This window comes from Nipponia nippon, unplaced genomic scaffold (genome assembly GCF_047370975.1).
Source record: "Nipponia nippon isolate SJK-2023a ecotype South Korea unplaced genomic scaffold, ASM4737097v1 scaffold_19, whole genome shotgun sequence".
Taxonomy (NCBI): Eukaryota; Metazoa; Chordata; class Aves; order Pelecaniformes; family Threskiornithidae; genus Nipponia; species Nipponia nippon.
The window spans coordinates 1317253-1331663 of NW_028262335.1; the positions used below are offsets into that span (position 1 = coordinate 1317253).

General features: G+C 45.5%; 1 protein-coding gene across 17 annotated transcripts in view; it reads left to right on the top strand.

Moving 5' to 3' along the window:
* The window catches only part of EIF4G3 (eukaryotic translation initiation factor 4 gamma 3), a 149787-nt gene that overhangs the window by 69606 nt on the left and 65770 nt on the right, over positions 1-14411 (top strand). For 5 of the 17 annotated variants that reach the window (XM_087755685.1, XM_087755678.1, XM_087755674.1 and 2 more), the window contains 5 exons: positions 1264-1377; positions 5084-5116; positions 12676-12696; positions 13513-13692; positions 14257-14371. In XM_087755685.1, the coding sequence (XP_087611811.1) occupies positions 1264-1377; positions 5084-5116; positions 12676-12696; positions 13513-13692; positions 14257-14371 (463 nt within the window). The remainder of the gene's footprint in view (positions 1-1263; positions 1378-5083; positions 5117-12675; positions 12697-13512; positions 13693-14256; positions 14372-14411) is intronic. The other 12 variants (XM_087755676.1, XM_087755690.1, XM_087755677.1 and 9 more) reach the window with 5 other exon arrangements.

The window sequence follows — 14411 nt, forward strand, 5'->3', positions numbered from 1 at the left end:
TTTTCAGACACTGTCCTGGTAGGATAATTTTCCTTTTAAAGTGGCTTATCAGAAAAGAAGCGATGGAGGGATTCTCATCTACGTTGAAATAACACGATTTATTTTTAGCATAGTTGCTTTCAGGTTCACTTCATTTTAGAGTTTGGATTCATTACCAGAATCTTTCTCTTTTCTTCATTTTTTTTTTTTCTTTGAGGAAGTATTTCATAAAGTGATAGACCAAAGATCAGTAAATGAAAGCGATTCTCTGCAGCAGCACTCAGTCTCCAGTGGCCTCTGGGCATTACTTCTGAATCAGTGCCACTGGATCAGTTCTAACCATTTACTGCCTAGCACCCTGTAGGTGCTCGCCCATTAACGTAGAGCATCTGCGTACCCAGATCTTTTTGTGGTAAGCCCCTTTTTCATCCAACTTCAGGTTTGATGTCCTCCGTAATCTTTTTTTGTTTTGTTTTGTTTTTGTGTGTGTATTGTAATACTGCTCTGCTATTGTAGGACTTTGGTTCCCCAAGCCTCTTTTGGGGGAACCTCTGCCTCTTTTTTCCCCTCTTTTGGGGGAACCTCTGCTCGTAGTGCAGCTCCACACGGTGCTAGGAGACCCTCCTAGGGCATCAGATGCTTAGCCCAGCTTCTGGAGGCACGGTAGCTTACCATCACGATGTCTCAAGCCTCAGTTAGCCAAGGGAGCAGCGATCCCCGCGCCTCTTGCAAATCCACATCTGCGTCTTAACGCTTTCAGGTTACCGATAAAACCACTGCACCGTTCCCAGCACTCTTCTCTTTTTAGAATAAGATGAACGCTGCTGAAGCGTGGCAACTGAAAGCCTCCAAGACAGAAGTCTTCTGTTTGTCCACATAACAGGTATATACATATATACGTACAGGGCAAGCTTTCCCCCCACGTGCAGCCGCACCGATGCGCTTGCCCCACTTCTGGAGGTTTCACCTCCAGGGGATTCGCAGGAGGGTTAGTTCTGAGGCCCGTTAACCTCTGTGGTGATGAACAAGCCAATTAACGCCAGTTTTGATGAAGTTTTTGTGATGTGGACAGCTGCAAATTTCTAACCGGATCCCCCCCACCTCCTTAGTCCCCCGTTCTGATCAGTAACGCGGGATACTGATGGTAAAAAAACCTCTTTTCTCAGTAAGTATAATCATCTTCTTTATCTTTAATTGTTGAAAAGCGCAAATAAGTTTATATGGTTAGAACTGGAGCAAAAACCTGACTGAAGAGCTGCATCTCTAAACCAGTTTTTTTGACAGCCCAGCAGAACAGTGCCAATACATTGCACAGACAACTGGAAGAGGAGGAAGGTTTTGGAACAGAGTCCGGTTTACAGGTCCCTGGCTGGAAGAGGCTGGATAAAATACTGCATTGTAAGCAATATAACAAACTGTACTCCTTCTTGCAGGCAATTGTGCCGATGGCACTGTTTTTATTTCTTCCTTTCTTTCTTTGTTTTTTGTTTTTTTTTTTTTTTTTTTTTTACCACATCTTTTTTGTTGGCTGATCTACAGAAACGCACTGATTTTTGCTTCTTTGCTAAAAGCATGAGCTACCGTGGCAGTTTCTGCCAGGTTAAGTGGTGACGCAAGGTCCAAAGTTGAGTTGCAGTTGGGAGGGTCTGACCTGGTGTAGGACAGAGACCAGGGTGACTTTGGGTTTGCCGCTCAACAGATAAAGTCTTCAGGAAATTTGGCCGGAAAAATGTGTCAAATTGTAGGGTTTTGGCCCCGTTATTGAGGAGGTATCGAGGAAGAATTTGTCTGCAGTTGTCAGCCATTTTTCTATTTTTTTTTTTTTTAAACTCTCCTGTATGCAGTTTTTGCCATCCGCTCTGCTAGTGACCATTTCCACCCCCATTACTAAAAGCTGCACCCATAACATCTCATTCCACCTCCCCACCCCAAAACAAATGCAAGACTAGCCCGGTCCTGAACTACTCTTGCATTTTGTTCTGGGCTCGATTCACTTTTTTTTTTTTTTTTTAAGTTATTATTTTTAGATTTATTTTTGAACGGTCTTTTTTGGTGGTGAGGGGAGGGTGAAGAGAGGACGAGGAAGGTGGCGGGATGTCTTTGCCATCCCTAGGCTTCTGTAGCACAGTCCCGTCCGTCACGCAGCTGCTAGGGCTGGTGTGGGTAGGTAGGCTGTTGCATTAACGGGGTTGATCCTAACCCCACTTCCTCGAGCAGCCGGAGCTTCCTCCATCCTGTTTCTGCATCCAAGGGCCATTGGCAATTGCACGGCTCAGGCTTTTCTGTCCCTTCCAGGACAACTGCCTTTGCAATCCAACTGGCTTCATGTTTTCTCCCCGTTAGCATCATAGCATCACTCCGATAGCGAGAATTTCAAAGTGCAGCTCCAGCTGGGGGAAGGAAAACGAAATCAGAGTCGTTCAGCACTACTGAAAATTATCCATTAGCTCTTGCCGATGCCAGCCCCGAGCACCAGGTGATTTTAACACAAACTGTCCAATTCTAGGAGGTCTGCCAAAAAAAAACGTGATCGGAGAGGGTGTTGGAGCGATCCAGAAGTGGTTGTTTGCAGAGGCTCGAGGTGTGCCAGCTCGACATCAGCAGATAGAGAGCATGCCCCGCTGTCCACAGAGCAGTCAGCAGGACCATAAAGAGTGTGGGTGGCAGAAATGTTGGACCCAGGTTTCATAAAGGAGTTTTCCTTTCTTTCTACTACCTTCGTCGGACAGAGGGAAAAAAACCCCAAAGTGTCTATTTTAATCGGAGCCAGCAGTGACTACAGTTTGTTCTGTTGCTTACAGCTACTAATAGGAATAAATCCTATCAACCTGAATTATTTAAAAAAATTAAAAATTAAAGAAAAAAAACCACAATAGCCAATGGTGACCAGTGCAAAATAGATTAGGGTATTTTTCACTAACTTTGAGGTTTTATTTTATTTCTTTTTTTTTTATTCCTTTTTTTCTTGTGACGCATATTACTTTTCACCATGGAACATACTTTAACTTTTTAAGATACAAGCTTCCAGCTCTTGTTTTAAACACAGTGAGAACAAATCTTTTCTGTGGAACAGTGATAAGAGAGGTACTTCGGCCCTGAAATCACGCAACGCAAGGTTTTTGCACCCCATCATTCTCTTTTTGATTAATTTTTTTTTCACTGGTGTATGACATGGAGTGTGTAGCCCTGCCGGAAAGGCTCGTGTCAGCCCTTCCAGGGTAAGCTTTATTCCCTTTTCTCAAGCACAAGGCATTTGAACTGTTTTTTGAGGAGTTCTTCCTGTAGGAAAATGAGGACTTGAAGTGCATTCACCTCCCGAGACTCGTCCAGGTGCCCATTTCTCATCGCTGTAGGACCCTTCGGCAGAGCCACTGTCCTCTTCGCACCCTGAGCCCTGGGAGGACGCTGGGAGTCCTTGAGCGCTTCCGTCCTGTGGTTGCTATTAAAATACAAATTTTAGCTCTTTAGTCTTACAAGATGATCATGCTTTGCTTTTTTTTCTTTAATGTAAGGCTTAGGGAAAATTTTCCAGGTGGGAAAACTCTATTTGGTGAATCAGTGTAGGTCATTCTTTATAAACTCTTGTACTAGAAATAGTCCGCGTGTGCGTATTTTCTCGTTTCTGAAGGTTTTTATGACTTTTCATCCAAGTGTCACGATGAGGTGAAGGTAGAAGGAATATATAAACACTGGTATTAGCAGACTAGTTCTTGGAAGTCGTAAATATAGGCAATTAACATGTTTATAAAGGAGAAAATCAGCTGGACCAGTGAATATTTATACTTTGCTTCTCACGTTTGATGGCATTAAAATAGCTGGGAGGTAGGGCTGCAAGTGAACCCCGGTCCGCTTTTTCTTACTGAAAAAAACTCTTGTTAAGAAAATCAATAATTAGTAGCCAGTTTTGATCGCTCTTCTCAGGCAGAAGGTAAAACGTACTGAGTCCCTGTAGCACGAGTTAGCAGAGGTGGACGGTACCGTGTGCTTCGGCACGTGCCGTACGTTACTAAGCCATCACAACTAGCAACAGGTGGAGGCATGCGGTGGGTAAAAAGCCACCATGGGATCTAGTTTCATTTGCTCCGTTTAATTATTGGAGCTGTTATCAATAGATTTATCTGCGCTCATCGTGGAGCTCTGCTGATTACACTGAGAATTAAGGGTTTAAGACCTAACTCGGCTTCTGGAAGAGGATACCTTGTCATCTTTATTTCTATTTTCCATTTCTTACATTCATTTTTATTTCTATTTTAACAATCAGTTCCTTATTGGAAAATGCTTTTAATGTTTACCGAGCATGTTAAATTCTGATTACTTTCCTCCGTGTGTAACCCAAGCGGGTGGGAAGTGATTTAGGGTTAGGTCCAGGGCTGGGACCCAGGCCCTGCTGTCCTCCAGCCCAGGGACATCGCGGGTTAACCTGCCTCCTTCGCTTGCAGACGGGGGTGACAAATCCGACTCATTCAGGAGGGTTATATTGTGATCGTTATGGGGAGGGGGGGGAAGCTGAAAACGAAACCGCACTGTGTGTACGTGCAAAGAATTGCTGCTCTTTGCCTTGCAGGGAATTCCCCGCGGCCCCCTCGCCGGCAGGACGCTAGCTGTGCCTGCCTGCCTCTTAACTGCTCTTCAGCCATGAGTCTCCATCCTCTGCTCCCACCAAATCTTTGGAACGGCTCTGAGTCCAGCTGCTTTAACCATTTACCTCCACCTTAAACAGTTTAAAATCTCCACTGCTGCTTGTTTTAAGTTGTTTTTTGGTTTTCTCCCCCCCCCCCCCCCCCCCCATCAGGATAAAGAACGCCGCCTGCATTCATACACTAGAGTGCCTTTAAAATAACTAGCAGCTTTGGCTGTTTATCCCCCGGCTCTCGAGCAGCACACTTGCCCCTGTAGCGATGTTCACTCGTTTTATCTCAGTACCTGTCTGTCACTGTCCTGCAGCAAAGCTTTTGACTCTTTTGTGGTTGTTGTTGGTTTTTTATTTTATTTTTTTTTTTCTTGTGGGTTTATTTTGCATAGAGTGTGACATTTTGGTTTCGTTGTGGTGTTTCTGACTCTTTGTGCCTTTCCTTTTGTGTTTGTTTCTCCCGCCTTTCCTCAGTTTGCAGCGGGGCCTCGACCTGCCCATCACCAGGTACAGTACCCTGCCCCTTCGTTATCACCCTAAACTAATTGGCTGGGGGAGGCGGGTGGGTGGAGGTGGTTCACCCACTAACTCAGAACGAAGGCCCCTTAGTAGCTACTAGCACACGCATAACCCCGCTAACAAGCTGCCTGCAACGCAGAGTAACGCTTTTAATTCTCAGTTGGTGTCACTGCCCTCATTAACCACCCCGCTTAACGCCGTTTCCATAGGAGAGGAGAACCTGTAGAGATCGTTGCCAGGTATTCGTGAGATTTGCTTGCCTTTTCGAGTCGCTCGAAACTTTGCCGAGTATTTCCCAAACTAGTCAAGTATTTCCCAAGCTAGTTGGTGGATTAAGTTGCCTGAGCTGAAGAAGTCAAACAGAACCAGGCATTCGCCTCCCTGAGAAAAATCCAACTTTTCAAACTCAGAGCAAGGCAAATGACTTCCCAATTCATACATTTCTTGTGTGATATGCCTGGTTATCTGTCATCGTTACGTTGCTTAACGTTGTTTTTACTCACCCTTTGAAAGCCAAACATTCAGGAATCTTTGTAGTATTGCTGCTGCATGACCTGGACTTTGTAAGGAACCACTTAATTAAGAAGAATGAAAATTAGGAATAGCTCTGGCTCATGAAACTCATGGGCAACGCTTATTAGGGTGGCAGAGATACCAGAAGGACCTCGTCAGCGTCAGGACAGATGCACAGGTCCCTTCTTGTCCTACTCAAGGTGTCCGAAGCTGTCTTTTCTGTCAACTCCTACATTCATCTTTGCCGAAACCCTTTTCCCCCGGGGACTGATTTTGCTTCTTCTTGTGGCTTTTGAGGGGACAGAAGTGGCGCTGATGGGTGGCAAAGAGGAGGAGAGGCATGACAAGTGCAGGAAAGCTCTCCCAGATGCGGCTCTTCCCGTGTCGCTCTTCCTTCTCTTGGTTTGGAAGGAACAGGTTGTTTCCACCACGTTAATGGGGGGGAAAAAAAAATCCCATTAACTGCAGTGATGTTGGGACAGGGGCTTAAGTCACGGAAGGTTTGTTCCAGGAGAATTATTTGGTTCTCGCTTCGCTCCTGTTAGCCTGAGCAGTTTAATACTGTAGAGATGAGCACCTTTGGGAACGTACTGTCTCAGGAGAGCAGGTAAGTGGGCACAGACACCCAAAAAAGCCAATAATCTTTGTTCCTTCCACCTCAGAGAGCAGCGTGGAGGCAGGCATCCTTCCAGAGCGGAACAAAAAAAAAGGCTTAAGAAGTAGAATGAGGCATTTGCACTTGTTTGCTCGCAAGCAAATGTCGTGTGAGAGAGGGAGAAATGATTTTTGTGCGTGGCCAGGGATTGCACTGACCGGCGGCGGTGGAGGAATGTTGGCAGGGTGATTGGGCAACGTGGGGACCGCCGGAATTGGTGTCTTGTTTAGGTACTTTTGTTCTTGACCTTAACTTCAGGTCTGTGTTTATATTACGCAATACCGAAAATGCATCGCTGTTCAGAAGCTCGTTAGTTCTTTCCTAGGTCGTTACTAAGGCAAATTATGTATTCGGTGTGAGCCATTTAATATGCTCATAAAAATTTCTGAACTCGCTGCGAGCGGATTTTGGACCACGAGTCTCGAGGCAGCGCGGCCTCGGAGGAAGCGATTCCAGGGCTCGGTGGCTGTACTGGTGTGACTCTACCACCAATCTGTCATAACTTGATGTAAAACTTTCTTTGGGACCCAGTTATGACCCCGCCTGCAAGTTAAAACTTGTAATTCCCAAGTGTTTTCCCGATTTTTATCACTACATATTTAACTGTGTTGCAGTTAGATTTTTGACGCTGTTAGATTTGAAGTCTGCTTATAATTATCTGAGAGGAGCTGTCACTGCTAGAGAAACATTTCAGGCTCTATTCCCAGTTATCTGTCACACGCTGGATCGGGGCGTGCATGGAGAAACCTGGGCTCTAGATGAGCTGTTTATTTCTTTTAATCCAAAACTCGGTCCCTGCCCGTGGTGCCGATTGGGGATGGAGAGCGGGATTTTTGCCCCCGAGCCGTGCAGGAGGGTCACGGCTGTTGAAGCGAGTTCATCCCGAACCCCAGACTTAGAGGATCCTTGAGACCCGACCTAAATTATTATTCTCATGGGAGAAACCTTTAACGTGCTGGAATAGTTAAATTGTGTAACGTAAGCCACAAGCTTCGAGATCTTATAACCTGAAAAGTTCTAAATAAGTAAATGGCCGGTAGCGGCGTTAATATTATTTGCAACAGCATAGCGTGCTCTTCGGAGAAAGCAGCAGCAAGATGAGGTTTGCAGCGATTCCTGTGTCAGTCCTGGTGTGATTTTATTAACGTATGCCTCGTATTGATTCTGTGTCTTTTCCAGTCAAATAATGGATTGTTCTTTAATGTTATTTCCTGCAATTATTAGATCTTTAAAGTACTCAAATTAGCATGATTTAGGCACCTGAAGTTGACTTGGCAACTTTATAAGCCCTTTTTTTTCACATGGGAATGCCTGCGCTGGTGGTTGATAGTCAGTTGATGCTATGGAAGGTGTAATCCAACTCTCCGTGCAAGAGAAAAATTAGGCAGAGATTTAGGATGTTATGCTCATAGCGGCTGAAGTCAAATGAAAATAGCTGCAGTGGTTCTGATTAAAAGTTAAATCTGTATCAGTAATCCTTGATGCCAGTAACACGGCTACCTGAGAAACCACTGAAAAGTCTCGTTTTATAGGAGAAGGGAAATGGGCCCTACAAAGTGTTTTGTGGCAGTATTTTTAAATACACTCTCAACTTGTGTTTTCCTTGAAATGCTGTAGCGGACTTGGCTCCTGCCCTGCCTGGGCTTGCTGCTCGGTTTCCCACTTCGTGCATGGAGCATCCCTGGGTTTTTTTCCCTTTCTAAGTGAGGCTTTTAAGTCGCTTTGTTGCTTCTGAACCTCATGAAGCACAATTGAAAATAGTAGTTTTCTTCTAATCTGAAGTCCGAAATGTAGAATAACCCTGCATTTAAGAAGTGACTTCAGAAGCATATGGGTTATTTTAAAATGGATGCTCAGAAGAGGCCAGTGTAATTAAAAACAGAAATAAGAACAAGTATAAACTGAAATGTCATAGTTCCCTTTCTGACTTATAATTGTATTTGAGATTAGTTTACTGGTTATGGCAGACTAATTTAGTTTGAGGTTGCTGGTGTAGTTTGTTCCAGTTTTAGCTTGGGGTTACTCGAGTTCTTTTGGGTATAGCTTATACAACAGAAAGCCGTTTGGCCGTGTACTGTTGTTAAAAAGCCTTGTGATTTGGAGAGGTCGGGAATTTACTCCCTCAGCTGACTCAAGGCTAACTCTTTTGTAGCTTTTTGGAGTATCTCGAGTTAGAAAGCAATGGGAAACGGCTGCCGTAGCTGCTTCTCTCTTCACACGACCATGTGAAGGAGCTACCGGCTTTAAATTTTTCATAGTTGACACAAAAAGGGGTTCCCCCCCCCCCCCCCCATTTTATCATTTGGTAAATAATAAAACTGGGAAAGTCTGAGGCAGGGGGGAGGAACAAGTCTCGCGTTGTGCCCAGAGGGCTGCACTAGGTTGCTGGTGGCCGCTGGGGAAGCAAGATGCGGACCCGTGGGCTTTCTGCTGTGGCTCCTACTTCTGGCACCAGATCTTCACGTCTCAAGGCTGCAGCTCCTCAGCTGAGCCCCGGCGCCTGTGGTGAAGTTTGAAAGATCGAACGGGCCAACTTTCATCCACAAATAGCCGCGGTTCCTGCTGTATTGCCTGTGCAGACACCTCTCCTCCCTCTTCCAGGTCAGGGTCAGGTTATCCCTCTTGGTGGGACCAAAAAGACTAAAAACTAATAACAGGGCTGGCTCGGGGTATGAGAAGGTTAACTGAGGCGATTTGATTTGATAGCGTTGATGACAACTTGTTGAACTTGCCTTTTGCTTCCTTTCTCTACAGCCTTCTGCAGGGCTTTGTGGACCCATCGCAACCGCCAGCCTTGGTCCCATCTAGATAAAAATAGACAGGTGCCTATGCACGTTGTGTTCGATGGGCAAAGCTTAGCATAGATCTGTTTTCAGTGCTCTTACCACAAGTTTATTTTTCAGTGAAGCTTTTAGAGTACGGAGGGAGTGCTCCGCAGACCTTTCACTGGAAGCGATGGCTTAGAAATACAGAGTAAATAGAAAATCAATTAAAACGCAGTGGTGGTTTATCAGGAGGAGGTTGGTGCTGTCTTTGGTCATTGATTTTTCTAGATGACAGCCTCTTATCTGGCTGGCCTTCAACAGACTTTTGACACAGGGTCATGTGGGAAGAAAATTAAGGAGGAGATGATGATGGTTAATAAATGGCTATCGGGGCATGTATATAGAAGGAGTGACTAAGAGGTAAACGGCAGGGTAGTGCTGAGAGGGGCAGGCGGGAGGGTAGCAGCGGATTTCCTTACTATTAGTATCAATTACTCTGGCACAAATAGCAGGTATGTGTCGGCAGCAAACGTCGTGAGGACAAAGCCAGAAAACGTGGTTAGCCCAAGGATGCTGTGCAAGGAGGGCTGGCGTGATGGGAGCAAGGCGTAATCCAGCACCGCACGGCGCAAGCCCTGGTACTTCGGTGCCAAGGAGAAGTTTTTAGTCTGTAAAGTGGGAGCTCATCAGCTGAAAGCACCTGTGCAACGCAATCTTTAGATAAACCACAAAAGTTATCTCCAGTTGAGATAGGGAATTATTACTGCTGTATTGGGAAGAACTGGGGACACCCTGTCTGGAGCGTGTGCGCAGTTCTGCTTTTTTATTTTCCAGAAAGACTTCCTTGAGCAGGTAGATGAAGGGCTGCTGAGAGGATGAGAGCTTATTAAATGAGCTAAAAGAGTTGAGCTTGAGGCAGCCGATCAAAGCAGTGTCCGAGAGGGGTTTACTTGTGCTCTTCTGTAAGTGTATCGGGGGAGCAACCCTGGGAAGGAAGACGTTAAAGACCCTGTTGCCCAGTAGCACTGACTCCAAGATGATCCAAGAAATCCCTCCCTAACAGAGTTGGACAGATAGGGGATGGGACCGTGACTTGGGGACCACGGCTCGGGTCCTCACCGGTTGCTGAACGACTGTGTAGCACGTTTCACACTAGTTTGACCATCGTTAGACATAGCAGGACTTACTGTTTATTTTTGAAGGAAGTAGTCAAGGAAGGGTTGATGTAACGCAGGGTTTCCATCAAAAGTCTTGCTGTGGCCCAGGGTACCTTTTTTCTGGTCCCGAGCAGGTACTGTATGTTCTCCACAAGTCCTGCACTTATTAGAAGAAATAGAGACGAAATATCTCAGATTTTAATCTCCCGGTGTTCTCCCATGGGACATCATTAGCGTTACTTGAATACGTTGTCTGTGCAGGCATCTGTTTGGCCTTGCGAGGTGAATTTTTTAGCAAATCAAGTCAGAATCGTGAAACATTTCTAAGAATGACTTTGAATATTGCTAGCTTAGCTTTGGAGGGACCGGAACGAGGATGGAGCATAAGACAGTTCGCCAGCCAGATGGTACTTGTTTTGAACAGTAAAATCAGATGCACGGTGCTCTGATGATACCTGATTTCCTAGAGAATTTTAGTGTTACTTGCAGGAACTGGAGTAGCTAAAAGTAATTCCGACTTTGCCGGAGAGATCTCTGGTTGGCACTTCCAAAAGCTTCTGATGGTCTTGTTGCTTGGAATAATGGATCTGCTTTTCTTTTCGCTGTGTCCATCTTCCTTTTAGTAATGAAATCCTCCTCCTTTTTTCTTCCTCTCCGGATTCGAGCTACCTCTGCAATGGTGTGGGCAGCGGAGAGTGTTTTTGAGAGGCTGGGTTTTTTAACCTAGAGTTTCCTCATCGGAGGTCCTCCTGCTGCTGCTAGCACTGCCTCGGCGGTGTTTAACGCTTGATGGAAGAGCAAGGCTGTGCGGCACACCACCCGCTTTGGTGCACAGAGCGTGCTTTCCTTCCTGCTGCTACGGCGGGGAGGAGAGCCGGCTTGGGTTTCGTGAAATGGGGTTTCTCAGGCACCGGTTGGCAGCGATGGAAATGAAAAGCTATCCATAAACCGGGAGTTTCCGTCGCTGTAAGTTTTTCCTCAGTGGTTTCAGTGATGTTATTAGCAGGTTATGTGGGTGCAGCAGAAGCTTGAGAAGCAGGCTTCGCGCCAGTGGAGGACTCCCGTATTCCGCGAGGAAGGCTTTTCCGTGCTGCCCTGCGGACGTGGTTACCATCAGTAGAGAGGCAGGTCTCGCTTCAACCTCCAGCCCATTTTCACTCTGCATAAATACAGAATCGTGGTGGCTATTGACTTCCCCCCCTCCCCAACTCGGGGGAGACTTCTGCTGTAACCCGCTAACAGGTTAGAAATAGTCATTATTCAGCAATTCGCAGTGAAAGAAGAAAGGACTTTTTCACTTTTTGGTGTCTTTCGATATTGAAACATTGCAAACTCTTACTTCATTCTCACCATAAATTCAGCGTGTGCCCTTGTTTCATGCAACACTCGTGTAGTTCCCCCGCACCTGGCCAGCCCCACAATTTTTATTAGTGCAGAAGCATGGCAGTGTGTTGCTCTGCTGGTTTTCTTTCTGCACCCTCGCTCCCAGACTTCTCTCCCCAAGCAGTCGCCTTCTCCTAATTCAGGTCACCCTGTACAGTGTGCCGGTGACAATTCTTCATCCAGATTCACAAGGTTGGATGTAAAAGCGTTGCGCTCATCTTAGCGGTATCTGGATTTCTGAGATGGGGAGTCATCCGTGGCCTTCCTGGAGAAATCATTTGGTATGGGAACAGCTTAGGTGTCATGAAGTCTTCACCAGAATGACCGTTTGAAGTTCATCATCACGTCAAGCGTAGAGGCATCACAGCTTCCTTCCGCCCTCCTCCGTTCTCCCAGTGCCGAGGCAGATAAGCCCAGCTCAGTCTTTCATTCCTTAGTGGTTACCGCTCTCTTTTCTTCTCACCGCTTAGGATGTAGTTACTCACAGGCTATTTGCATCGATGCACTTCATCAGTCAGCAGTCTTTGATGTGATATATGATGACCTAATTTTTTTTTTTTTTTTTTTACTTAAGAATTAAATCCGCGGCATTTCTTAGCCTTCCGGTCTTGGTGCAGAAGTGGAGATCAAATCCATGATTTGAGCAAGGGTTTCTACTTTATCTGCTATCTCTGTATCGCTGAAAGAGACCAGAAAGGAAAAACGTTTAATGTTTTAGGAGCAGAGTAAACATAAAGTCTTTCTGTAGTCTCGTATTTCCTGCAGTTAATCATGGTTTGGGTTCTTTCTTTTTCTTTTTTTTTTTTTTTTTTTAAACTTTTATACTTCCATATAAAACTTTCCTAGATGAATTTCTGACCCCTGCCTTGGGATTCTGGTAGAAGAGTCCTTGGTACCAGTTCAGTGTCTTTTTCTTGCGATTTGTGTACGAGAGTAGTCAAAGCAGGATAGAAAGATGAATGGAATTGTGTGCAATTAGGGTGCATGTTATATCCTACTCCTTCCTACTGATCTGTAAGCTGTTCCATTGGCTTTCTTTCTGTTTCCTGCTGCTTTCTTGCTTCGTTATTGAAGGGAGGATTCAGACCTATACAGGTAATTTTAACTCCTGGTTCTGCATGGCATAAGTGTCTCTCTCACTTGTATCATTACTCCGTTAGTGAATGCGTTAATGTCTGATGCATATCTTATCAACTGAGTTCCAAGATTGCAAAGACTCCAGAGCAAGGTCTTCCAGTGCCATGAATGCTCCATACCGCGGATGCTGATGCCTTTCCCAGCGCGTAAGGGTTGAGAACGGAGCGTGTACCAGTGGGTTGCTTGGTTTCCCGGACCTGGTCCATCTGCGTGGGGCATCACTTCATGCAAACGTGGTAGAAGAGTATGGTGCCACCCTGGAAGAGGTTGCCACCTTTCTGAAAACGGAGGGCAAGACAAGTCACCTGGCTCAATCCGTATAAAGGATAGGCACGAGGCGCCTCTGGCCTTTGCAAAAATCTGGCTTTTTAGCTGTTCTGGCGGTATATCGGAACAGTTGCCTTCATCTTTTCTTTCCCTAGCCTATTTATAAAGGTGGCTTTTTGGCAGTCAGCCCACCTTCTAAAAAATATATTTGACAAAAATAATTTTTCTAACGTTCACTCTGAAAATTGAGCTGTATAATTCAGTAGATACAAAGTAATAATTATTGGAGTTTAAAGTTCCTTACCTTTTTCTACCTTGTAAAACAGGAGGCTATAGCACAATCTTGCTATTTACAGATAAACAGAAATTATCCTGTAGTTTTCTGAATGCGTGGCAATCCTTTGGAAGTAGTATTATCATTATAATATTGTAATGATATTTCAAATTCTTTCCCAGACAGTCTGACCGGTTCTTTGTTTTCTCTCCTCTCTCCCTTCCCTGCCCTAGTTTTTTCAGAGGCCTCAGATACAGCCGCCAAGAGCTACCATCCAGAACAGCAGCCCTTCCATCCGTCCTGGTGCGCAAACGCCGACTGCGGTGTATCAAACCAACCAGCACATCATGATGGTTAATCATCTGCCCATGCCCTACCCGATGCCTCAGGGCCCCCAGTACTGTATACCACAGGTAAAACCACGTTGTCCAGCCCCCTAAGGAACTGCGAAGCAACGTTTGCTCCGGCTGGATTTTCTCAAGACCTGCCGCAGAGTGGGGAGGGAGGGGACGTTAAGCTGGTAGTTGCGTATTTAGCCTCTGTCCTTTTTCTGTACGAAGTAGTTCTTCTTCTGTGCACGGAGGCAGTAAGAATAAATTGCCTTTCTAGTTTTTGAGGTCCCCCTCAAAACCAGTGTGAGACTAAGCTCTTGGAAAATGTTTAGTGCTATAAATGTATCTAAATTGACTTAATAGCTCTGCAATTACCCTAAAACCTTGGGCCTCATAAAAACACAATAGTGCTGAAATCAGGGGGGTGACTGTTTTCTGCTTCAGCTCTCATGCCCTCCCTGTCTTGTCTTTAGATGACATAGCTTACCTCTCATTTTTTTTGACAGTAACATTTCCGAATCTGTAATGAATCGGTTCAATAATCAGATCCCTATTGATCTGAGGGGGCTCGATTACAGGTTCTGTATGCAACAGCACAAAGTTGCCCAACTCCTTGTAAACTGATGGTTATTTTTCCCCTCCTAGTATCGTCACAGCGGCCCTCCGTACGTCGGGCCCCCGCAGCAGTATCCTGTTCAGCCACCAGGACCAGGACCCTTTTATCCAGGACCAGGTCCTGGAGAATTCCCCAATGCCTACGGTAAGTTCTGCTTGGAGACTTCTGCAGAAGTATTTTCTGG